We start from the raw sequence: 19,400 nt of genomic DNA on the forward strand, positions 1-19,400 counted from the left end.
GTTGGTAAGGCAAAGTCCCACTCACGTTCTTCGGACATACACACCCAAGGTAACTCACAGGCAGATCGTGCCGTCGTTAATGGTGACCTCTAGCAACCCCTAACCCTCCCTTATGGTCCGTCTCGAGTATCCAAGGTGGGAACATCAACCTCTCCTCACTCCAGGCCAGTTATTCCCCCTATGCAGTTGGTATTGCATGGCATCAGAATGGATGTCCGTTACCTCAGCCCACTCCATGGGATGTGGACACACAATTGGCTCTGGATCAGTCTGGGGAAGCTGCCCCCCCTGTTAATGTACAACCCCCGCCTGTGATGGCTATCGTCCAATCTCCCAGTTGTCTGTGTTCCCCCAACCATGGCACATGAAATTTTTGATCTCCTCCACTCACACCCGGTAGGATACTATTCAGCTGATGTAACCGTTCAGAAGCGATGCAAATTTGCATGCTATCCCGATTGTGTCATGGATGTCACTCATAAGGTGAATCGTTGCCTGCCCTGTTTGCAGCACAATCCACACTAATCGAGCACCGTTGCGTAGTCCCCCTCCTCCCGATGGCCGTGGACCCACCTTCAAATTGATTTTATAGGGCCGTTACCTACAGGACCTTCTGGTTTGCGGTATTGTCTGGTTATAGTTGATAAATTTACTAAATGGATGGAGGCTTTTCCATGTAAAATGAACAGCTGCTCGCTTTTTATTGGGCGAGGTGATCTGCAGGTGGGGAGTGCCAATTCAAGTTGATAGTGATCAGGGATCACACTTTGCCACCCAAACTTTTACCGAACTACAGCGGATAATGGACATCTCGCATAAACTTCACATCTCCCATCACCCACAATCATCTGGAGTGGTGGAAAGAGGAAACCGAACTCTCAAAACTATGTTAAGCAGATTTTGTGCAGATCACCCCACCAAATGGTGCAGTATGTTGCCAATGTGTTTAATGGCTATTAGGTCCACTCCGCATAGCACAACAGATATCTCGCCCTACCGGGCTATGACTGGGCGACTATTGTGGATGCCAGCCCATCTGTCAATCCCTTCAGCCACACCTTTAGTACAGGGAATTGTCAACCAAAAATGGCTTGAAACGGTGGTGGAGAACATAGAACAAACTACTGTAACATGTTTGTAGCTACACAAACAGGCAAATCAAAAAACCAGGCAAAGAAATACTTCGACAAGAAGGTCCGACTATTTGAGTGAGTATCAAGTGGGAGATGTTGTAATGGTACTAAACTATGGAAAGAAGCAACATTGCTTCGAACCAAAGTGGAATGGCCCCATCCCGATTATTGACAGGGCCAGTCCTTCAGTCTTTCTGGTGCAATTCCCTGGGAAAAAGGGGAGGGCCAAGGTGGCTAAATGGGACCATATCAATCAGTTGAAAACTGTGAAAGAATAAATAGTCCTGGTTAGATGTTAAACTGTAGGTTTCTTTACAATTTCTGTATTCTTTGTCTGCACCATTGTCGCTTGAAATGTATGTATTTAGTCGATGTGCTAATGATTGTAAGACTGAAATATGAATGTGGTTGTAGTAATTTTGTTTTGTAGGTAACAGAGCGTGGGAAAAGCCAGTGCGATCCAATATGAGCTGCACAGTTATGTGGCACAATTCGGCTATGACATTCCCCTGTTGTCTGAGGGCTTCAGTGAGCTCATGATGCGACTGAACTCCTCCCTAAAGCAATTTTATGTTTTGGAGCAAGACAATTCGAGAATAGATATTGAAACTGACAGCATAGGGGATGATTCACACTGGTGGTGTATTGGGCTTTATATATCAGCACATCCTTGGGTTCATATTATTTCACACGCTCTGGTAGTTCTCCAACTTGTAATGATAATGTATTTGATATATGTAGCCCGTGTAGTAAGATTTTGATGTATAAGCCAAATGTGTATCTATAATCATGATTAACTGTACTAATGAATTAATGACGGACGAAAATCAGAGGCAACATAGAGACCCCCCCAGACGGGGTAATATCAGGAAAAAAGAAGAAACAGAGGATACCCCATGTGGGGCAGAATTGGAACAGTGAATTGAACTGTCGAACCAATAATCTAGAGTTGGCACAATTGGTAGAGGGTCAAAAATGAGAGGTTGAAATAGAGTTTTCTCCCTCTCAAGGTGGGGACTGTTAGCAACTAGGGATGTCTAAAAATGTATATGGCTACGCTAATAATACTGTGTTTAAATGATTGTATGCTTTTGTTCAAGACAAGGGGTCAATGTATAAGTTATGTTTTACTGGGACTGCATAAGTTTTGATTTCCTGGGGAAACTTGCATTAGAATTTGAGACAGTGTTTTTAATTAGTTAGATTAGATGATGTACAACATCCCACACAGGAGCCCAAAGTATGGCCTTGTCAGTTAACAACAGGATAGCTGTCTGTTGTTTGTAAGTTTAGGATTTTGACTCAGTTGTTGTGTCTTTAATTTGGCCAATCAAGGCCCAACCTATGTTTCTTCCAGTAATACTAATAACCATATTATAATGCTAAGGTAGGAATTGGAGTTCGTTTAACAGAACTGCTTGCGAAGATAATTAAAAGTTAATTAGTGTAAAGAACATAGACTAGAAGGAATTTATGGGAGTTAAGGTACCATCTCAGGATGGAATAGATTAAGGGGACATAGTTTGGATGGCAGCTGGTTGAGTAAGACAGCTCTGGCTTGGGCCTCTGATTTAATTGCCCAAAGCTGCGCCTTGTACACGCACTGGCTGCACCAGGGGGGACAAGACAGGATGAGATAAGAGACTATTGCTTTGGAAGGAAAGGGCCAGAGGAGATAAGGGAAGACAGTCCTCAAGATACTGTAAGGCCATGATTGGTCAAGTACAGAAAACATGTGTAATGGTTGTGAAGACCCCTTGAGGGAGGGTCTTCATCTGTAGGTTTCGACCAAGAACTCGACATGCCATTGGGCACCTTGTTTTAAGGGGAACCTCTAAGTTAAATGGTCTTGTCCATTATCCTACCTCAGGCCCACCCTAAAAAGAGAATAAAAAGAGCTAAAGAATTCTTAGCTCAGACCGTGGAGCAAGGGGCTCCCAAGAGTGGAAACAGTGGTCTAACACTCTTCAGAGAGTGATCCCATGCGGGCCCTAGTCTAACACTCTTGGGTGGTTCAAAGCGAGAGAGAGAGATACGTGAGACAAGAAGGAGAACGAATAGAGTTGTTCGTGCACACTAGCAGTCTGTCTGATCGGGTCCGGTACCAGCTACTTATCACGGTCGTATGTTTTTGCTGTATAACTAGTGTGTTATATTCCGTCCTAAACTCCGATTAAACACAACATACCCACCATATTGGTTTGCACTCGATCCCGTTTACCAGAGATACGTGAATCTCTGCACTCTGGAATACTTTATTTTTGTTAAACTCCTAGGCCTAGAAATTCAGCGGGCTGCGCCACCCGTTAGCGCCAAGTGGGTCGGAAGCCACTGGCCACGCCTCCCACTAAATTTAGCGGGACGCTAATGGCGGCGCTAGCCGTTAGCGCTGCGCCGCTACCGATGACGTCATCGATGTGCGCAGTGCCCCGCTACCGCCCCGATCGCAATATTTAGTTGCGCCCCCTGCTTTAACGCCGGACGCTATTTGCGAATGGTTCAGGGGGCCTACCTGCGGCGGTAGAAGCGCTAATTAAAGGAGGTGCGGGGCGGCCATTTTTTTTGCTGGCCGCCTGCCAGCACCTCTCTGCACCGCCGTCCCCGGCCTCCTGAGCCCCCCCCCCCCCCCACCGGAGTGCCGACTGCATTCCAAGAGCCCGGCACCTCTCCTTGGTGCCGGGCTCTTTTGCCGGCACTCGCGATCCTTGATCGCGCTGCACAAGGCCCCTCCCCTTTAAGAAGGGGAGGAAGGCCTGCAGTACACGTTGCGCAGCGATCTTCAGCTGCAGCGCCCCAAGAGGGATGCGGGGCGCCTCCAGTAGCGCCGCGCTTCCCTCTGGGGCGCGCAAAGTTAATTTCCAGCGGGCGGCCGCGACTACTTCTGGGGCGCTACTTTTGGCACCCTGGCGAGGCTGGCGCCCCAAACGGGGCGCTACTGAATTTCTAGGCCCTAATCTTTAAAAGTGACTGCTGACAAATATATACAATCCATGAAAAGCTCTACATTAATTGGATTAAAATTGGGGACAAACCAAGACAATATTTTAATGGTGGCAGTAACTCCATTATTTTTAATGGGTCACTGTTTGCATTAAAGTAATGCTGATCAGAAAATCTCACTTTGTTTACCAATCAAGTTTGGACCTCATTATTATTTTATTTCTGAATGTAAATTATTTTTAAAGAAGGGTAAGAGTAAATACAACAGGAATCAAGAATTTCAGTAAATAAGCTAAGTATTAAATACCTGCATTGTGCTTGGCCAGGTATTTATCCTTGTATTGTTTCTTCTTCTTCCCAAACCAGGTACAGCTAGCCTGCTGCTCCTGTTTGGTCTTTTCCATTGCTATACATGCAACACGCCTTGTTGTGGGAAACAAAACCACAGAAAATTAGGTACTTGCTGCAGATAAGAACATTGTAAGAAAGCATAGAAAGAGATTAGGCAATTTGTACCATCAAGTTTATATCTTCCATAAGCCATGAACAACCTACTTTATTGTGATCTCTACTCCATTGAATCTTATGAGGGAAAGTTCTGCATAGATACTCCACGATCCCCAAAGATTGTTCAGAATATTCACCTATCCTCACATCTTCATTGCTAAATCCTAGTCTGCTACCTTTCTCCTAACTCATTTCTCCTGCCACAGCAGCACAGAAATCACTGCATCACACACAGTATTTGAACTTAGTCTATATGTATCCATATAACCGCCAGAGCCACTCCCAACCAGATATTTTCCAGTTCTTTTATGAAGGAGATAATTAACTCATCTGCAATTGCTTTTACTGATTGGCTAGAATTATTATTGTTTTAATAACTGGAAAAATATTTTGGTTTCATTGGTTTATATAGTCCATTTTAGAAAAAGTAAACAAAAATGTTTCGTGTCATAATTTAATCAGTGAAAACATGGAACTTCAGCTTCCCCCCCGCACACTGGTTCTTTACACACTTTTAAAAACTAGACCAGAATGTAGCAATGGGTGTTACTACAGCACAAGCATGAACCTAGCAAATGTACCAGGGAATCGATGGCTTCAGTCTTACCAATGTTCAGCTGGAGGATATTGCGGCTTATCCAAGACAAGATCAGGGATAAGCAGTCTGACAACACAGAGGTAATGGAGGGGTCGAGACAGGTTGTGGAAAGGTAGGTGATATTTATTCTATTCATGTCTTGATTGGAATAACCATGATAGGCAATTAAGTCAGTTTCATTAACTTGATGGCAAAAGATGCCTGAGCAGACATACCATTCCTGGAGTTCAGGAGAGGGGATGAGTCCAGCTGTACCATTTTTAGAGTTTTCTAACTTGCCCTGCCACCAATTGTGATCATCCTTACTGATGATCTGTATGATCTCTCCAACTCGGAACCGGATCCCAGCCTCTTTGCAAGGAATAAGGTCGTCCTTTGATGGATCATATTCAAATTGTGCTCGAACATAAATCTGAGACAAATAGGGTTTTAAAAGAAAACGTGACAGATGTTGAACTGTACATCCAGGGAATTAAAACATTATTAAAATGCACACAAAACTGTCAAAACATCTATCAAATACAATAACACAACAGTAAGTGCGAGGGTAAAGGTAAAAGCAGTTCTAAACATTTGCTAACATGAGCTGCTTACAATTTTTACACAATCTGCTTATCAAAAGTTTATACATTTCTGTATCTTTCTATAGAAGGCAGTAGCAATATTGAGTAGGATAAAAAATAAAGAGGATGTATTTAAAAGGTTGGCAGTCCTCAAAGTAGAAAAAAGTCACTTGGATGCATCCTAGGTTACTGAGGGAAGTAAGGGTGGAAATTGCAGAGGCTCTGGCCACAATCTTCCAATCCTCCTTGGATATGGGGGTGGTGCCAGAGGACTGAAGGATTGCAAATGTTACACCCCGTTTAAAAAAAGGGGAGGGATAAACCCGGATACTACAGGCCAGTCAGCCGAACATTAGTGGTGGGAAAACATCTCGAGACAATAATCCGGGACAAAATTAATTTGGCAATGGGAAAAGTATGGGCTAATAAATGAAAGTCAGCATGGATTTGTTAAAGACAAATCGTGTTTGACTAACTTGATTCAAGTTCTTTGATGAAGTAATGGAGAGGGTTGATGAGGGTACAGAAGAACATAAGAAATAGGAGCAGGAGTAGGCCAATCGGCCCCTCGAGCCTGCTCCGCCATTCAATAAGATCATGGCTGATCTGATCCTAACCGCCAATCCACTATCACAGAACCATCTCCTGAATCTAACAGAATTAGACACATGAAATAGGAGCAGGATCAGGCTACACGGCCCCTGGGCCCACTCCGCTACCCACAGGGCCATGACCGATCCGAACCTAGACTCATGTCCAAATTCCTGCCCGCTCCCCGTAACCCTTAATTCCCTTTACTTCTAGGAAACTGTCTATTTCTGTTTTAAATTTATGTAATGATGTAGCTTCTACAGCTTTTTGGGGCAGCATATTCCATGGACCTACCACCCTCTGAGTGAAGTAGTTCCTCCTCATCTCAGTTTTGAAAGAGCAGCCCCTTATTCTAAGACTATGCCCCCTAGTTCTAGTTTCACCCATCATCGGGAACATCTTCCCCGCATCCACCCGATCCAACCCCTTCACAATCTTGTATGTTTCAATAAGATCGCCTCTCATTCTTCTGAACTCCAATGAGTAGAGTCCCAATCTACTCAACCTCTCCTCATATGTCCATCCCCTCATCCCCGGGATTAACCGAGTGAACCTTCTTTGTACTGACTCGAGAGCAAGTATGTCCTTTCTTAAGTATGGACACCAAAACTGTACGCAGTATTCCAGGTGCGGTCTCACCAATACCTTATACAACTGAAGCAATACCTCCCTATTTTTATATTCTATCCCCCTAGCAATGAAAGCCAACATTCCATTGGCCTTCTTAATCACTTGCTGCACCTGCATACTAACCTATTGAGTTTCGTGCACCAGGACCCCCAGATCCCTTTGTACTTCAGTACTTTCCAGTTTCTTGCCATTAAGATAATAACTTGCTCTACGATTTTTCCTGCCAAAGTGCATAACCTCACACTTTCCAGTATTGTATTCCATCTGCCAAATCTCTGCCCACTTACTTAGCCTGTCTATGTCCCCTTGCAGGTTTTTTATGTCCTCCTCACTCACTACTTTCCCTCCCATCTTAGTATCATCTGCAAACTTTGATATGTTACACTCGGTCCCCTCCTCCAAATCGTTAATATAGATTGTAAAGAGTTGGGGACCCAGCACTGACCCCTGCGGACCACCACTAGTTACTGATTGCCAGTCTGAGAATGAACCATTTATCCCAACTCTCTGCCTTCTGTTAGATAGCCAATCCTCTATCCATGCCAGAATATTACCCACAATCCCGTGATTTTTTATCTTAAGCAATAATTTTTTGTGTGGCACCTTGTCAAATGCCTTTTGGAAGTCTAAATACACTACGTCCACTGGTTCCCCTTTATCCACCCTATATGTTACTTCCTCAAAGAACTCTAGCAAATTTGTCAAACATGACTTCCCCTTCATAAAACCATGCTGACTTTGTCCTATTAAATTATGATTATCCAAATGTCCTGTTACTGTCTCCTTAATAATGGACTCCAAAATTTTACCTACCACAGATGTTAGGCTAACCAGTCTATAGTTTCCAGCCTTCTGTCTACTGCCCTTTTTAAATAAGGGTGTTACATTAGCAGTTTTCCAGTCTGCCGGGACCTTTGCCGAGTCCAGGGAGTTTTGGAAAATTATTACCAATGCATCCACAATCCCTACCGTCACTTCCCTCAAGACCCTAGGATGTAAGCCATCAGGTCCAGGTGATTTATCCGCCTTGAGTCCCATTATTTTACCGAGTACCACTTCCTTAGTGATTTTGATCGTGTTTAGCTCCCCCCCCCCCATAGCCCCCTGTTTGTCCAGTGTTGGGATATTCTTAGTGTCTTCTACTGTAAAGACTGATGTAAAATATTCAGTGTTTTTGCCATCTCCATATTTCCCACCATTAATTTCCCGGTCTCATCCTCTAAGGGACCAACATTTACTTTAGCCACCCTTTTTCTTTTTATATAACTATAAAAACTCTTACTATCTGTTTTTATATTTTTTGCTAATTTACTTTCATAATCTATCTTCCCTTTCTTAATCAATCTTTTTGTTATTTTTTGCTGTCTTTTAAAGTTTTCCCAATCCTCTATCCTCCCACTAGATTTGGCTACCTTATATGCCCTTGTTTTTAGTCGAATACTATCCTTAATTTCTTTACTTAGCCACGGATGGCTGTCTTTTCTTTTACACCCTTTTCTTCTCAGTGGAATATATTTTTTTTGGAAGTTGTAAAATAACTCCTTAAATGTACACCACTGATCATGTATCGTCTTACCCTTTAATCTATTTTCCCAATCCACTCTACTCAATTCCGCTCTCATACCTTCATAGTCTCCTTTATTCAAGCTTAGCACGCTTGTTTGAGATCCAACCTTCTCACCCTCTAATTGAATATGGAATTCAACCATGTTATGGTCACTCATTCCAAGGGGATCCTTTACTAGGACATTTTTAATTAATCCCATCGCGTTACACAGGAGATCTAAGGTTGCTTGCCCCCTGGTCAGTTCAGTTACATACTGCTCAAGAAACCCATCCCTAATACACTCAATGAACTCATCCTCAAGGCTGCCCTGCCCAATTTGATTTGTCCAATTAATATGATAGTTAAAATCCCCCATAATTATAGATGTTCCCTTATTACAAGCCTCAACTATTTCCTGATTGATACTCCGTCCAACAGAGTTGCCACTGTTCGGAGGCCTATAGACTACGCCCACTAGTGTTTTTTTCCCCTTATTATTCCTTACCTCCACCCAAACTGTTTCATTATCCTGATCTTTTGACCCAATATCATTTCTCTGTATTACAGTGATTCCTTCCTTTATTAGCATAGCCACCCCACCTCCCCTTCCTTCCTGCCTGTCCTTCCTGATTGTTAAATAACCTGGTATGTTTAATTCCCAGGCATTGTCACCCTGCAGCCATGTTTCTGTAATGGCCACAAGATCATACCCATATGTAGTTATTTGTGCCATTAACTCGTCTATTTTGTTACGAATGCTACGTGCATTCAGATAGAGAACTTTCAAAGATGTTTTGTGACACTTAGTTCCTGCTTTTGCCCTTTTTATTACTTTACCTTTTACTCCATACCTTCTGCCCCTTCCTGACACGCTCTGGTTTTTAATTTCCCCACTGCTACCTAAGTCTATGACCTTCTCTGTTGTCATTTTTATTAATTGCTCTCTAGGAACCTCCCCCCCACTAGTTAGTTTAAAGCCCTCTCTACAGCCCAAGTTATATGATCCGCCAGGACTCTAGTCCCAGCACTGGCCAAGTGAAGCCCGTCCCAACGGAACAGCTCCCTCCTGCACCAGTACTGGTGCCAGTGTCCCAGGAAGCAAAACCCATTTCTCCCACACCAGTCTTTGAGCCATGCATTTAACTCTCTAATTTTATTTGTCCTAGCCAAATTCGCTCGTGGCTCAGGTAATAATCCAGAGATTATTACCCTTGTGGTTCTGCTTTTTAATTTGGCCCCTAGCTGCTCAAACTCCCTCAGCAGAACCTCCTTCCTTGTCCTATCTATGTTGTTGGTACCAACATGGACCACGACAACTGGATCCTCCCCCTCCCACTCCAAGTTTCTCTCCAGTCCAGAGGAGATGTCCTTAACCCTGGCAGTTGATGTGTATATAAGGACTTTCAAAAGGCATTTGACAAAGTACCACATAATAGACTTGTTAGCAAAATTAAAGCCCTTGGGATTAAACGGACAGTGGCAGCATGGTTGGCTAAGGGACAGAAACAGAGTGTAGTGGTGAACGGTTATTTTTCAGACTAGAGGGAGGTATACATTGTTGATCCCCAGGGGTCGGTATTAGGACTGCTGCTCTTTTTGATGTATATTAATGACCTGGACTTGGTTATAGAGGGCATAATTTCAAAGTTTGCAGATGATATGAAACTCAGAAATGTAGTAAACAATGAGGAGGATAGTAGCAGACTTCAGGAGGACAGAGACAGACTGGTGAAATGGGCTGACACATTGCAGATGAAATTTAATGCAGGGAAGAGTAAAGTGATACATTTTTGTCGGAAGAATGAGAGGCAATATGAACTAAATGGTACAATTTTTAAGGAGGTGCAGGAACAGAGAGATCTGGGGGTGTATGTACGCAAATGTTTGAAGGTGGCAGGACAAGAAGGCTGTTAAAAAAGCACATGGGGTCCTTGGTTTTATTAATAGAGTACAGAAGTAAGGAAGTTATGCTAAACCTTTATAAAACACTGGTTAGGTCTCAGCTGGAGTATTTTATTCAATTCTGGGCACTACACTTTAGGAAGGATATCAAAGGCCTTGGAGAGTGTGCAGAAGAGATTTACTAGAATGGTACCAGGGATGAGGGACTTCAATTATGTGGAGACACTGGAGAAGCTGGGGGTTGTTCTCCTTAGAGCAGAGAAGGTAAGAAAAGATTTGATAGAGGTGTTCAAAATCAGGAATGGTTTTGATAGAGTAAATAAAGAGAAACTGTTTCCAATGGCAGAAGGGTCAGTAACCAGGGTACACAGATTTAAGGTGATTGGCAAAAGAATCAGTGGCAACATGAGGAAACTTTTTTTTTTTTTTTTTTTACACAGCGAGTTATTGTGATCTGGAATGCATTGCCTGAAAGGGTGGTGGAAGCAGATTCAATAGTAGCATTCAGAGAATTGGCTAAATACCTGAAGGGAAAACATCTGCAGGGCTATGGGGACAGAGCAGGGGAGTGGGACTAATTGGATAGCTCTACCAAAGGGGCAGCACAGACACGATGGGCAGAATGGCTTCCTTCTGTGCTGCATCATTCCATGATCTGCAATATTCAGACAGCTGCTGGCAATTCTAATCTGGTCAGTTATAGATTCAAATACAATTAGCTGAAAAGTTAAATACTGCAACATATAAAATATTGAATGAAAAATAGATTGACTGCTAGTACTAAGTTATGGATACTATAAAGTTTCTATGGAGATGAACTATTCACCTGTCGTCCTTTTGGTTGTGTAGTTGATGGCAAGTCCTGTAGGATAAAGTCAACCCAAGGAAAAGAGATTTTCATTTCGCCTTCAAAGCAAAACTATGACAATTCTACCACATTTTACATTTTTATAGGTTTTATTATTATGATATAATCAGGTGTTAATCATCAGTTTGCATAATGCGTCAAGCCATTACATAAAATGATTGAGAGAATAATTAGGCCAGGCTGTTTAGCAACAAGCTGTAGAAAGCAGATACCAGCTGTGAATACTTATTGCCCCCACCCCCATTATGTAGTCTACATCTTCAACACAATTATACAGCTGAGCTGCAGTAACATTGCAATAATTCAACACAATAGTGCATTCTAAATATTTTAATTGTGAATAAACATAGTTAACTGCCTCTATTTAGTACTACTAAGTATTTTATATAAGTTGACTTAAATAGGGTAGAATGGGGTTTAAGCTATGAAAACCTAATTTACTCTATTTGAGTAGCTTTGCTAACTGGGTTATTTTGATTCAGAGATACATGTATTGATTTGCGTTACTATATTACTTGAGTTCTTTCAACAAAAAATTGCCAATTCATTAACCATAAGTACACTTAGTAGTAAGTTCACCACCCTCCTTTTGTAAATTAACTGGTCACATTTCCTTTAGTTCTCCTATCCCACACACAGTCTGCCAACAGTGTGTAAGGCAGATGCCCTGTTCTTGGACTGCTCCCAGTGCCATTCCTGGATTGGCCACAAGAAGGGAAATGAGTGTGACAAGGGTCAACTTGTCCTTCAATTTCCTTTCTGTGAATATGTTCGATAGACTTAAACTCTGCAGAATAAGTCTATACTGGGAAAAATTGATGGGTACAATTTGCAGTTTAGTGCCCCTGGGTTATGGAGGGGAAAATTATCCACAGTTTACATTCCTGATTGCTATCCAGAAACCAATGCTGTTAGTATACATATATGGATGTTGAGTAGGACAGGAGCAGCTTCAGTTGTGATGCTCTCCATGCAGGAATAGCCTGCTGACACTCACTGTCTACGTTCACACTGAAAAATTAGCCAGTTGGGCAAGGTAGAAGGGGGTGATGGTCACTTGTGGAACTGGACATGAGTAAGGAACACCTTCAGGAAAGAAGGAGCGGGGAGAAAACTGGCAGAAAATAGTAGGGCAAAAAAAGTGTTTCTAAACTAGCATTAGCTTACTGAACACTGCAGTTATGAAGACACAGCAACATCCTAACTAAAATGCAGGGTGAATGCCAGCAGTCAATACATTAAATATCAAATTAGTTTTCTTATCAAAATAATTAACAAATCATACAAATGGTATGTATTCTTAAGTTACCTAGTCAATGCCACTATAAAGAATTTCTTTGCAATGAGAGAAATATTCAGCAACCGTTCTGTGGTAATTTACTCAAATGTGTTCTAATAGTCCTTCAGAGCTCGGCATGCAAATTGTAGAAATTTAGACCAAAAATTTACTTTTTTGCCCCGATTTCTGAAGCAAAATAAATTATGAACATTCTGTAATAAACAAGCTGTCTTGTATAATTGATATTCTGCTAAGAAAGCTCAATGCTGGTAAGATAAGAACTTGTGTTGAAAATGTACTAACAATCCCATATTCTTTATTACTAATAGACATAAAATGATCTGTAGCGTTGAGTTGCCAGGCCAGGCTTCAGCTTCACACCATAATGTGCATGTACCACGGCAGCAGTGGGCACACCAATTTGAGAACTCAGATAGCGGAAACCAAACCATACTTCTCAGAGCTCTCGTGTGAACCATGCGTTTGAAGACTTTGCTGTGATGCTGTCCCAACTTTCAATTGGGCATCATCATTACACAAATTATTTCTCCCTATTTCTCCCCCTATCCCACCTCATTTTAGTTCTTCTTCATAAACAAACAATCTAAGTGGAAAGGAATATTTCCAGTATTTGGTTGTGCCAATGCATCTTGGAAGGAAGATGCATTGCAAACCAATCCACAGCTGAAAACTGCTCTTCATAAATCACCAGGATACGAATGACATTGCCAATGGCTTCTTTGCACTTGGTATTAAAAAACAACTGCTAGGACTTTTCTACAAGACAAATTCCTCGGTACAGAGGTAATGGTCAACACTAATAAATTACACCACTGGCAACAGAACTTTGGATTTGTGTTGTAAATGGAAGCCTTACCGAAACAGAATTATAAGTGCTGCTATAGCCGTTAGCTGGGGATTGTCTGGATGTGGAGGGGGAATCTCTCTGCAACGAGACAGAAGGTTCAGTAGCACCTTATATACACAACTGCAACACACTTCAGAATTTTATACACGCTTTTAAAGGATTTATGCATAGGTTAAGGTCCAATTCAATTGTGTCTAAACAGGAAGCATTTGCTCAATTTTTTCATGTACATTAATTGCATGTAATGGAATAAAGCTTTTGGTCTAAGCAGATTTTTTATTCAAAAATGCGTTTGGAATTGAACAACTGTCGAGTTAATTCATGTTTTACATAATCATAGGAACAGGAGTAGGCCATTCAGCCCCTCGAGCCTGTTCCCTGATTCAATGAGATCATGGCTGATCTGTGATCTAACTCCACATACCCACCTTTGGCCCATATCTCTTAATACCTTTGGTTAACAAAAAGCTATCAATCTCCAATTTAAAATTAACAATTGATCTAGCATCAATTGCCGTTTGTGGAAGAGAGTTCCAAACTTCTACCACCCTTTGTGTGCAGAAGTGTTTCCTAATTTCACTCCTAAAAGGTTTGGCTCTAATTTTTAGACTATGGCCCCTAGTCCTAGAATCCCCAACCAGCGGAAATAGTTTCACTCTATCTACCCTATCTGTTCCCCTTAATATCCTGAAAACTTTGATCAGATCACCCCATAACCTTTTAAATTCTAGGGAATACAACCCTAATTTGTGTAATCTCTCCTCGTAAGTTATGAAGTCTGGGTATCATTCTGGTAAACCTACGCTGCACTCCCTCCAAAGCCAATACAGCCTTCCTAAGGTGTGGTGCCCAGAACTGCTCACAGTGCTCCAGGTGTGGTCTAACCAGAGTTTTGTACAGCTGCAGCATAACTTCTACCCACTTGTACTCTAGTCCTCTAGATATAAAGGCCAGCATTCCATTAGCCTTTTTGAATATTTTCTGTACCTTTTCATGACATTTTAATGATCTATGTACCTGAACCCCCAAGTCTCTTTGGACATCCACTGTTTTTAGCTTTTTACCATTTACAGTATAAAGTACCATGTTCTATCCTTTTAAGGTCCAAAGTAGATGACCTCACATTTGCTTACATTGAAATCCATTTGCCACAGTTTTGCCCATTCACTTAATCTTCTATCGATATCTCTTTGTAATTTTATGCTTTCATCTGCGCTGCCTACAATGTCGCCTATCTTTGTGTCATCGGCAAATTTGGATATATGACTTTCTATGCCATCATCTAAGTTGTTAATAAATATTGTGAATAGTTGAGGCCCCAACACAGATCCCTGCGGGACACCACTAGTCACAGCCTGCCAATTTGAGTACCTACCCATTATCCCTACTCTGTCTCCTGCCGCTCAGCCAATTTCCTAACCAGGTCAATAATTTGCCCTCAATTCCGTGGGCCTCTACCTTAGATAACAGTCTCTTTTGTGGGACTTTATCAAATGCCTTCTGGAAGTCCATATAAATAACATTCATAGACATTCCCCTGTCCACTACTTTAGTCGCCTCTTCAAAAAATTCAGTCAGGTTTGTCAGGAATGACCTACCTTTCACAAATCCATGCTGGCTCTCTCTGATCAACTGAAAATTTGAGGTGTTCAGTCTCTAGCAATTTCCCGACAACAGATGTTAGGCTAACTGGTCTATAATTCCCTTGTTTCCCTCTCTCCATTCTTAAAAAGTGGAGTGACATGCGCAATTTTCCAATCTAAAGGGACGGTTCCTGAATCTAGAGAACTTTGGAAGATTATAGTTAGGGCATCTGCAATGTGCTCACCTACTTCCTTTAAAACTCTGGGATGGAAACCATCTGGCCCTGGGGATTTGTCACTCTTTAGTGCCATTATTTTCTTCATTACTGTTAATTTACTTACGTTAATTTTATTGAGTCCCTGTCCCTGATTCAATATTAGTTTCTTTGGGATTTCCGGCATGCTATCCTCTTCTTCTACTGTAAATACTGACACAAAGTAATTATTCAACATGTCCGCCATTTCCCCATTGTCACCGACAATATCACCACTTTCAGTTTTTAAGGGGCCAACATTGCTCCTGACTACCCTTTTTCCTAATGTAACTGTAAAAATTCTTTATTTGATTTTGATATCCCTTGCAAGTTTCTTTTCATACTCCCTTTTTGTAGCTCTTACTATCTGTTTTGTGACCCTTTGCTGTTCTTTGTATCTTGCTCATTCGCCAGGATCTGTGATTTTTTTTTTGCATTTTTGTATGCCATTTCCTTTAGTTTTATGCTGTCCCTTATCTCTTTAGTCATCCATGGTTGCTTTTTTTTGGCAAATAGAGCTCTTGCCCTTCAGGGGTATAAACTGGTTCTGTATCACATTAAATTCTATTTTAAACATCTCCTCCCACTGATCTTCTGTCATTTTACCCATAACAGATTTGCCCAGTTTACAGTCTCTGCCTCATCCCGTTGAAGTTGGCCTTACCTAAATCTAGAATCTTAGTAGCTGTTACGCATTTCTCCCTTTCAAACGCTACGCTGAACTCGATCATGTTATGATCACTATTAGATAAATGTTCATGCACAGTTAGGCTGTTAACTAAATCTGGATCATTACTCATTACAGGTACACTATCCCTTATCCGAAAGCCTTGGGACCAGCTGAGTTTCGGTTTTCGGATTTCAGGAGGTATTATTATAAGACTGGGAAATTTGTATTTAATATAAATTGTAAAAGTTCAGGCTACCTCTTTCGACTGTTCTGTGTCTCATTCCCCTTCCTGCTTCTCTGGAAAGCCGGATATCGGCTGACTCCTACTAAGTTGGCCCGCAAATCAGGTCGGGGGGGAGAAAAGAATATCGGACGGGCCGCGGTTCAGGTCGGGGGGTTCCGGGGGGTGGGGGTCAGGGGCGGGGGAGAGGGGTCGGGGTCGGGGGGGGGGGGGGGGGGGGAGAAAGAGGGGTCGGGGTCGGGGGGGGGGGGGGGAAGAAAAGAATATCGGATGGGCCGCGGTTCGGGTCGGGAGAAAAGAATATCGGACGGGCTGCGGTTCGGTTCGGGTCGGGGGAAGAAAAGAATATCGGACGGGCCGCTGCAGCTATCGGACGGGCCGCTGTATTGTTGGGTTCACTCTCCCGGTACCTCCTTCACACTGCCCGGCTCGGCCTGCAATCTCCTACCCAGGAGGGAACTCTGTGACCCTCTGCCCTGCTCAGCGTAAGTCGTGCGCCACTCTGGTCATGTCGTGCGCACGACTTACGCTGAACAAAAAAACTTTCGGTTTTTAGAGGTTTTCGGAAGTTCGGATAAAGGATAGTCTACCTGTACTAAATCTAATATGGCTTGCCCCCTTGTTGCCTCTAGGATATATTGTTGTAGAAAACTATCCCGGACACACTCAAGAAATTCACTACCTTTCTGACAGGTGCAAGTTTGCTTTTCCCAATCTATATGAAAGTTAAAATCCCCCATTAAAACCACTCTGCCTTTGCTACACGATTGTCTAATCTCTGCATTTATACAATCTAGCTTGTTTACATGGAGTATTACATATAAAATTCTTCGAGGACTTGACAGGGTAGGTACTGAGAGGCTGTTTCCCTTGGCTGGAGAGTCTAGAACTAGGGGGTCATAGTCTCAGGATAAGGGGTCGGCCATTTAGGACTGAGATGAGAAATTTATTCACTCAGAGGGTTGTGAATCTTTGGAATTCTCTACCCCCAGAGGGCTGTGGATGCTCAGGCATCGAGTTATTAAAGACGGAGGTCGATAGATTTTTGGACACTAAGGGAATCAAGTAATATGGGGATATGGTGGGAAAGTGGAGTTGAGGTAGAAGATCAACCATGATCTTACTGAATGCAGGCTTGAAGGGCCGTATAGCGTACTCCTGTTCCCATTTCTTATGTTCTTATTTAAATAGGGATCAAATCTGAATTCAGATATGGCGCAGTAGTACATTTACAATACTTCAGGAAGATGTACTTGTCCTCATTTTATGGAGAACCCTTCTATATCAGGAAACGGTGGCACAGAATTTCTATCCTACCTAGTATAAAATCACTCTGATCACTTCTTAAACTGTCCTACTGTAAATAAAACAGTATCAAGTTCAAGGGGTATAAGCTGCACAATTCAGAAGTAATAAAATTGTGAGTTGGTCATATTAATAACAAATGTAAGTTGGAATATCAATAACAAATGGTACATAAATCACATACTACAAAGCCTGACATGAGTCCTGTTCAGAAGAGTCATTGTTATCTTTTTCCCTTTTCCAAGCTTTTTCTTTTGAGTCATGTACATAGGAAGTTTTATATCTGTGGATGGTGAACTAGTAGAATTTGACTCCAATCAATACAGTTAGGATTGGACTCCAGTGAGTCACTGGAGTCCAATCTTAAGCACCAATCAGTTTGCTAGTGTGCCTCCTGGTGTGGTACTTCAATTGAGCCCTATGATGAATGCTGTCCACAATGTGCTCTTTTGGGTGGGGGGGACCAAAGAACAAGGTTCATTTTAAAAGAAAAATATTTAGGAATGGGATAGGAGTTCTTCTGATGGCTCAGTAGGTTTATACAGTGAGTAGTTGAGCCATACAGATCAGGAAGCTCCCAAGTTTGATTCCCAGACTGCTGAGTTAGCTGATCTTAGCCACAACTGGCCTCAGCTCTCCGAGTCAGGAAAGGAAAAATTGGCCAGAGTTACGGCTCCTGATTGCTATCCAACTACTCCTGTGGGAAGTGGTTGTGTACAAAGGCTAAGAACAGAATTAGGCTTGGCTGGAACAGTCGCCACGGTTGATTACCCAGCCAACACTTGCTGTTAAGTCTAGTTTTTTTTTAAAGGCACATGAGCAAGCATGCACTGGGCAGTTGCAGCAATGCACAGCTTTTCTCTCCATGTTTTGAAGCTCCTGTTGTAAATTATGCCAAAACAAACTATTGATATAGTAAGTCCTGTTGAAGGCATTTGAAGGGCAGCTGGGATGGAACTGGGAGATCTAGTATCCTCCATGTTCTTCTCTGAGGTTAATCTGGCCATTTTCATCATCAGTAGGAGCAACTCTGACTGTGATATTCTAGTGTATCTCTGCAAGATATCAGTGAACTATGAAGTGTCAAACTGTACTGTTTAGGGAACGAATGAAGGGGTTAGTTTTGTACAGCTAATGTGCAGTGTTGAGGAATTGGACAATTATATACTTTCAGCTAAAATAGGCCTTTTGTCATATACTTAAACAGGGTTCTATTAAATTCTGGCTTTGAGAACTTAATTGAATAAGCTTAAATTGAATACACAGCTAAAGTGTTGACCCTTCAATTAAGAGTTCTACATTATTTTGTCATAGTACTATAACTGTAATTGAAATCCTGTGTAAAATTAAAGACACACTATTCAGCACAAGAAAATACATTGGGGTGTAATTTGCAGCCCCTACGGGTGCGTACAAGGTGCGCACACGCCCGTAGGGGCCGCGCAAGTTCCGGGTTTAGGCATGCGCTAAAACCCGGAACTTGTGATCTGTCAAGAATCTTCTTGACAGATTGTGTAGTCATCCCCAGGTATGGGCCTCCGCAGGTGGAGAGCTGGGCTATTTGCCCAACTTCTGCCCAGCGAATGCCCGTGAAATTCTTACGCCTGGTAAAAGCAGGCATATGCTTTTACCAGCATAAGTGTTTTAAAAAAATATAAAAATAAATTTTGTTCATTCATTTAAACATTAAAACACATGTACAATAAGGTAAGGTTATTTTTAGCCCCTTTAAAACATTCAAATTTATTTTTCAAAAAATTAATTTTTGTTTTAAAATGTTTAATTATATTGAATTTTCATTCATTTTAAATGTGTAATTAAAAAAATGTATTTGTAATGTTAAATGTATTTTTTTATGCCAACCCCATTCATGCTTATGGAGGTTCCGTACATACGGAATCCCCATAAGCATGAATGGGGAT

General features: G+C 42.0%; 1 protein-coding gene across 16 annotated transcripts in view; it reads right to left on the reverse strand.

Annotated features, from left to right (window-relative positions):
- caska (calcium/calmodulin-dependent serine protein kinase a) overlaps positions 1 to 19,400 on the reverse strand; it is a 540,018-nt gene that overhangs the window by 37,193 nt on the left and 483,425 nt on the right. For 8 of the 16 annotated variants that reach the window (XM_086006664.1, XM_086006672.1, XM_086006663.1 and 5 more), the window contains 4 exons: positions 13,435 to 13,503; positions 11,237 to 11,272; positions 5,394 to 5,590; positions 4,381 to 4,496 (listed from right to left, as the gene is read on the reverse strand). In XM_086006664.1, coding sequence (XP_085862790.1) covers positions 4,381 to 4,496; positions 5,394 to 5,590; positions 11,237 to 11,272; positions 13,435 to 13,503 — 418 coding nt within the window. The remainder of the gene's footprint in view (positions 1 to 4,380; positions 4,497 to 5,393; positions 5,591 to 11,236; positions 11,273 to 13,434; positions 13,504 to 19,400) is intronic. The other 8 variants (XM_086006671.1, XM_086006675.1, XM_086006676.1 and 5 more) reach the window with 3 other exon arrangements.

This window comes from Somniosus microcephalus, chromosome 14 (genome assembly GCF_052327205.1).
Source record: "Somniosus microcephalus isolate GS21.2 chromosome 14, FLI_Smic_1.0, whole genome shotgun sequence".
Taxonomy (NCBI): domain Eukaryota; kingdom Metazoa; phylum Chordata; class Chondrichthyes; order Squaliformes; family Somniosidae; genus Somniosus; species Somniosus microcephalus.